The sequence below is a fragment of the Carassius gibelio genome, chromosome A5, assembly GCF_023724105.1.
Source record: "Carassius gibelio isolate Cgi1373 ecotype wild population from Czech Republic chromosome A5, carGib1.2-hapl.c, whole genome shotgun sequence".
Classification (NCBI taxonomy): Eukaryota; Metazoa; Chordata; class Actinopteri; order Cypriniformes; family Cyprinidae; genus Carassius; species Carassius gibelio.
Genome location: NC_068375.1, coordinates 21,864,166 through 21,871,463, shown reverse-complemented (window position 1 = coordinate 21,871,463; position 7,298 = coordinate 21,864,166). Strand labels below are relative to the sequence as shown.

The 7,298-nt window shown below is 38.1% G+C and overlaps 1 protein-coding gene across 4 annotated transcripts in view; it reads right to left on the bottom strand.

Annotated features, from left to right (window-relative positions):
- Positions 1-2,843: 2,843 nt before the first annotated feature.
- The window catches only part of LOC128002771 (WD repeat and FYVE domain-containing protein 3), a 69,814-nt gene continuing 65,359 nt past the window's right edge, over positions 2,844-7,298 (bottom strand). For all 4 annotated transcript variants that reach the window (XM_052592472.1, XM_052592470.1, XM_052592471.1 and 1 more), the window contains 5 exons: positions 7,205-7,295; positions 6,636-7,001; positions 5,620-5,731; positions 5,275-5,472; positions 2,844-5,170 (listed from right to left, as the gene is read on the bottom strand). In XM_052592472.1, coding sequence (XP_052448432.1) covers positions 5,050-5,170; positions 5,275-5,472; positions 5,620-5,731; positions 6,636-7,001; positions 7,205-7,295 — 888 coding nt within the window. In that variant the 3' untranslated portion in view covers positions 2,844-5,049. The remainder of the gene's footprint in view (positions 5,171-5,274; positions 5,473-5,619; positions 5,732-6,635; positions 7,002-7,204; positions 7,296-7,298) is intronic.

Here is a 7,298-nt window from a genome sequence, read left to right as displayed (position 1 = left end):
CATAAAGAGGAAACACTGCTCCACTGCGGCTGGAGCTCGGCCACTTCACTCCTCAAACTCTCTCGACAGTCCAAATGTTAATGTTTCTTCTTGTCAAGTCATCATTATGATAAACTGAGTTTATTAGTACAGTCTTGTTCAAAAGTTTTGGCAGTGACATTAGTTTTTTGTTTTGTTTTGTTTTGCAAAGTTTGCCTTTAGTATTTGTATATTATTTTCCAAATTTCTATGGTATACTGAAAAAACAACAACAACAACAACAAAATTTATAAGCATATCATACATCTTAAAGGCTTTTACTGGCAAAAAAATTACAGTTTTGGTCTTTGTTCTTCATAACCTCTGCAGTTCGCTCTGGCATGCTGGATATTAGATTCTGGGCTAAAACCTCACTGATGGCGATCCATTCTTTCCTTATTATTTCTCACAATTTGCACAATTTGTGCTTTGTCCACCTGCCTTTTGAGGACTGACCACAGGTTCTCTGTGGGATTGAGATCCGGGGAGGTGCCTGGCCACGGATCCAAAATTTAAATGTGATCTTCGAGCCACTTTGCTTTGCTTGCTTTATGCTGGAAAATGTATGGATCATCACCAAATTGCTCATGGATCGTTGGAAGAAGTCGCTCTTGCATGACTTTTGATACCATTTTTTATTCGTGGCAGTGTTTTTGGGAGGAATTATAAGAGAGCCCACTCCCTTGGTTGAAAAACAATCCCACACGTGAATGTCTCAGGATGCTTCACTGTTGGCACGTCACAGAACTCATGGTAGTGTTCACCTTTTCTTCTCAGAACAATAGATTTCTCAGATGTCCCAAACAGAACTTTATCAGAGAAAATAACTTTGCAGCAGTCTTCTGCTGTTCAATCCTTGTATACTTACTGCAGAATTTCAGTCTGTCCTTGACATTTTCTTGGAAAGATGTGGCTTTCTTTCTGCCCCTCTTGACACCAGGCCGTTGTCTAAAAGTCTTGGCCACACTGTGCGTGCAGATGCTCTCACACCGACCTGCTGCCGTTCCTAAACAAGCTCTGCACTGCTGGAGACACGATGACTCCTCAGGAGGAGATGTTCTTGGCACTTTCCGGACACTCTGGGACGTCCTGAAGTCTTCTTCACTGCAGTCGAACCTCCATTCTTGAAGTTCTTGATGATCAGATAAATTTTTTTTCAGGTGCAATAATCTTTTTAGCATCTCCTTGCATGTAAGGGCTTTTTAATTCACATATTTCTTTGGAGGTAAACATTGCTAACAAAAAACACAATGATTAGAAGAGCTTCTTCCCTCCTTTCATAGTAATCAGTCTGCTCTTATACAATCTAATTAGTATAATAATGATTTACGTGACTAGTACTCATCCACACTTTCACATGTGCTGCTGATATGATTAGTCAATGAAAGTTAGCTGCTCATTTTGTGTCAGGATCAAAAAACTGATCTTCTCATCCACCACCAGTGTGTAGCATCCACCTCATGATTTGTGCTTCCCGCTCAGATTGTTCTACCTCCAATTAAAATGATAGGTAGCACAAATTGATAGTGAAAAATGCTACCTTTCAGATTGTGCTACCAGCATCTTATTCATGTCTCCATACCTACCCCTGCTCTAAACCCACGAGTCCATACCCACCCATACCCTCAAATTTTCCTTAAAACGATGCAAATATATTTTTGGTAGCACAATCTGATATGTTTCAGCCACAGTTCATTTTAACACCCACCACGCACCAGCTTATTGGTGGAGAGCAGGCAGAGTGATGAAGCCAATCATGTTATGGGGATGATTAGGAAGCTATGATGGTCAGAGGTCAATGGGCAAATTTCACACCTCTACTCTTATCGAAAAAACATCCTGGGATTTTTAATGACAATTTTTTTTTTTTTAAATGACTATGGACATCAATGGTTAAAGTTAACTGTTTGGTTACCAACATTCTTCAAAATATGTTCTTTTGTGTTCAACAGACAAAAGAAATTCCTATAGGTTTGAACCAAGTGAAGGGTGAGTGAAGGATTTTAGTGTGTAAAAAGAATAATACAGATTGTGCCAGAAGATAATGACCTGGTTTCACAGACTAAACCAGGATCAGACCGTAGTTCAGTTAGGAAATGTAAGTAATTTTTATTAATATGCCTTAGAAAAAACATTACTGGTGTGCATCTTGCGACAAAACAAAGGCACTGATATATTTTAAGATCAGTCCGTTTCTTTCAGTAAAAAAAAAAAATTACACTTACACTCAGATTTACACTTTAGTCTGGGACTAGGTTTAAGCCTAGTCTGTAAAACCGCAGGATAGTGACTCCGGCCAATCATTTTACTTCAGGTTATTTTGAACACTAACTGGGATAAAATGTTTCTAGTTTACTGTCAAGTCACTAAAACTTTGCTATAGTTATAACATACAAGAAACTGCAATACTTTTATTACCTTGTGTATTCAGATAGAAAAATCATGATGCTTTATTATATTGGACATAATTACTATTGTAAACTATTGTAAAGTTTCGGTTCCTTGCCGCTGTCGCCTCTGGCTTGCTTAGTTGGGGTCACTTCATCTACAGCGATATCATTGACTTGATTGCAAATTAAAACAGACACTATTTCAACTGAACAGAGATGACATAACTGAATTCAATGATGAACTGCCTTTAACTATAATTTTGCATTATTGAGACACTGTTTTCCAAATGAATGTTGTTCAGTGCTTTGGCGCAATGTATTTTGTTTAAAGCACTATATAAATAAAGGTGATTGAAAGGTAAACACGTTCCTAGATTAGATATTTTTTCAGTATATTGCAATAAATAATGGAAAGAACTCATTTGAGGACACTGGTGGTGGTAAACAGCAAGTATTTAATTGAAATTAAATTAAAAAGTATAAGTACCGTATCTATTGCGTAAGAACAGGTATAGGGGTTATTTATGGGGGAGGGGTTAATGTAATTGTTTTCAACACAAATATACAATGAGCATTCAGCTACCACAGTTTTTCACACTAGATACTGTAGTAATGCAGTCTATCACAAGACCACCAAACAGGGCCAATCCGAGTGCATTTCATCTGTTCTGGGATCAGTCCTCAACATCCATACATAAGACGCTCTATATATCCACCTAAAACTGTACACAAAACCTTCAGGGACGACTTGTTAGATAATGCCATAAAAATGAGCCAAAGAAAGAGAAAACAAATAAAACATAATGCCAAAAGATGTACAATACACTGACACAGAAAGTCAGCTGTGTTAGACATGCAACAAGTAATAAAACTTGCAAAGGAAAAAAAAAAAATCATAAAAAAAAAACCCTTATAACTGCATAAATACTTTGTACAGTTTATCTCACTGTAAAGTAATGCACCCTTTCAAAATTTTAGCACACAGCATAAAAATGCATCTGATAAAACCGTGATTACTCCATTTCTTTGTCTTGTCTACATGTCAAGGTGCAAAAAATTCTATCAGGTCGATATAGCCATTTGATCTTTGAGCTGCTTGTCGACAGCAAAATCCCAACAGCTTTATGATGTTATGATTGCACACTGAATTACAGTACATTAATAGAGAATAATTCAACTATAATGAGTGCATATTAGGCTGTACAGAAATCATACACCGGTAAATAAAACAACTGCAATGGTAACAAATGTTCCTTTTCAAATCTTTTTAAAGTTGTGTCAGACCATTTAAAGAAAGAAAGAGAAATAAAGAAATGATCTCTATTAATCAAAGCAGCATTTTTAATAGGGTATTGCCCACAGTATCAAAAAAAACTAAAACACAACTTTCTTTCATAGTTTTGTCTAAGGTAAAGAGAAACTAGGCTTCCAGTCCATTAAAAGTGTTAAATCCCTTTTTCTTTAAACACAATAACATTCAAGCTAGTCTTCTGTGAAATGTGTGGAAACATCAGTAACTATTGCTTTCATAATCTACAGACATTTACACTGGTGCAACATCGCAAACGGTTAAAATGGTGCGGTTTTAAGAACAAGAATAATAAATGTATGCTTATGCTTAGCATTTTAAAGCTAGTGTCAGAGAGTTACATTTAAGTTGTCTAAGTCATATGAGCTATTAACAAAGAAATGACAGTCAGAGAAGTCCCACACTAATGCAACATTTACAGATTCAGATCATCCAATAGAAACTGAACAGGAACTCTTGACCCTTCAGAAACATGCTTCATAACAAAGTCCTTTTAAACTGACTTAAAACATTTCATAATAGAAATGGAATCATTTAAAGGTTGAATGAATCCTGTCATTTAAAAAAATATTTAAAGTGGCCTTTAATCTAAATTCAACATTTACATACTTTCATTGACCTACATGACTGTTAAATATTATATAATAATAGTTGCTCCATGTCAAGGCAGGATGGCAACCAAATTGAAAGTGAAAAAGTGGTCTGTGGCGACTGGCTGACACTGTGGGCAACACTTCAACAGAACATATGAAATAAACAGAAGAATCAAGCATTTGCATAACTAGACAAGCTAGTAATGTCAATCCACAAACATTTATCAACATTCATAATTCCCCAATATTATTCCCGCTGGGAGGCGGTGACTTGCGACATCGACTACACACACACACACACACACACACACACACACACATTGCATTTTTGTTCTCTTAAAGCCAGGAGTGATTTTTAACATACTGTAACACTATATTACAAGCAACGTGTTGTGTTCTGATCTCTTAATAATGACTTTTTGTTTCACTGTTTCTAGTTAAAAATGCCATTGTAAGTATTTACACTATAAACAAATGTCATCTCGTTTCATCAGGAGGTGTTTTATATGCATTGCTTTGTCTAAAATCGAACCGTAACGCCGCCTTTGTGGATGATGCCAATGAGGTGACAAAATATAATGCATGAGTGGAAAAGTAACTAACAATATTCTCCTTTTAATGGTCACACTTCCGCAATATATTAAATTCTGATCATTAGTGATCCCATTTTGGTCTACGTCAGTGCTTTGCCAATGAGATTTTGCAGGGGGAGCAGTGAACGTGATGTGCGTGTGCTGATCTATTTGCCGGGGCTTTCCTCAGAGCCCCGCTCATGCTGCAGGTTGTAGTAACAGTTCTGACACACACGCACAGGAGAGGAGATTTTCAGCCGCTTGATCTCAGACTGGAAGCGACTACACCTGAGGGAAAACAAACACCACATTGTGAAAGACTTGCAAGAGATTCTAAACATTATGCAACGCAAGAAACAAGTTAAAATGCATGTATTGCAAATGTGTCTTACTTCTGGCAGAAGACCTGGCCACAGTTTCTGCAGTGGTGGCGCCTTTCAGTGAGGGAGAAGCGCACGGTGCATCCAGAGCAGCTGTCCACCTGCTCGTCCTTCACCCAGTGGTCCGCGGTAGAGCGTCCGGGCTGATCACTGACAGACCAGCTGAACACACGTCCACGGCTGTCACCCACCAGGATCTTACTGTGGTCTCTGAGTACACAAGAACAGCTTGTTATCAACCGTCTTGTTTAGAGACTATTCGCAGACACTGGCATATTAAAGGTAAACCACTTTAGAAAGCGAATAGAAAGCAGCTTCTGTTTTATCCTCACTCCGCCATGAACACAGAGCACCTACTTTGAAATGGCAAGTGAGGTGATTTCCGCAGGATGAGTGTTGTCCTTGCGGTCGAACGCTGTGTGCATGGTGAGTTTGCTCCGGAACACCAGCTGTCTCTCCCATCTGTAGCCTGTTTAAGAGACAAAACAAACAATAAGGAGGCATGCCAGTTGCTCACATTAAAAACAATATGACAGGAATCCTCCAACACAAGAGAACAGCACAAATGCAAAACAAATGTAAAAGCCATACTTCTGAAATCTTGGAATTCAAAATACAGCACATTTTGACTTAATTAAATTAAATTCATTTAAGGATTTACTGCTCTCGCTTTGGTTTACATCATAACTTTTCATGTAAACTGTCATGCCGACAGTTATCATTTGTAATGGAAATATATTAGAATGAAATCAATTAAATAAATTGGTACATTTAATTGCTCATTTAAATTAGTACATGTATGAAAATTAACAAAATGTTGTTTATTATTTAGCTAATCTAATAGCTTAATAATACTTTGGTAACACTTTAGAATAGGTAACACTTGTTAGCTATTAACTACGACATTTCTCCCAATAAATTAATAATTAGTAAGTTAGTTGTTAAGTGTAGGTATTGAGTAGGATTAGAGATGTAGAATAAGGTCAAGTAGAATAAGGCATTAATATGTTCTTAATTAGCACTAATATATGGCTAGTAATCTAGTAATATGCATGCTAATAAGCAACTAATAGGTGTTACCTATTAGTGTTACCAATACTTTCATATCATCTTTATCAATGAATGTAATGAAATTGTTTTTTTATAGATTTATTTTGGCAGTTTTGCTTTTAGTGAGCGGTGACCGAACAAAAATTAACAGGAAGCAAAGTGGGAGAGAGAGGAAAGCGGAAATGGGAAGGGTCCCTGAGCCGGGAAACAAACCAGGAAAAAATGTTTTCAAATAGAAAAATTTGACTAAATCAGCAAATCTACTAAAATCTAATTGGATTAAATGAAAATGAATTGCATAAATAAATAATAATGCACTGCACCTGGTTTGAGCTTGTTGTACGAGCGAGCCTCCATAGTACTGGGCTGAAGAGGCTGTGGTACTGGCGCATGCGAGGGGGCTGAGTGCGGTTGTAAATGTGGCTGCGAGGGAATTCCTGCTCTAATCTGGCCCTCCGAGTAGTTTACAAAGACAAAGCCTTCCTTCTCGTCAATACTGAGTGTGTCCGACCAGCGGCGGGAGTCGTCAGAGCCACTGTCCACCGACCAGGAGGCTCCGGTCTGAGGTTTGGGTCTGTGGACGGTACTGCTGGGCTGGCTGTTTGAGGTCCGAGGTTTAGAGTCCTGACTGAGGTTGGCTTCCTCTCCTTCAGACTCACTGCTGTCATCCTCGGGAGCATCACGGCCCTCTGGAAGAACAAGACTTGTGGTTATTTCATCTGAAAAGATCATCGAAAACTCAGAAGAAATTGCTGTAATGCATTGTGCAGGCTAAAACGGTTTAATATCAAATTTGTCAGAATGTGATTAAGTTTATTTCATGCTTTCACATCATCCTTTCAATATAACAGCATGAAAAACATGAATAGGGTGCAATGGCGGGATGTTTTACCGAGCTCTCCACAGCAGTCTGGCACATCGGGGGGCTCTGCAGGCTCTGGAGCAGGGGTTTCTGGGACTTGGAGGAACTCAATTCTCCAGAACTA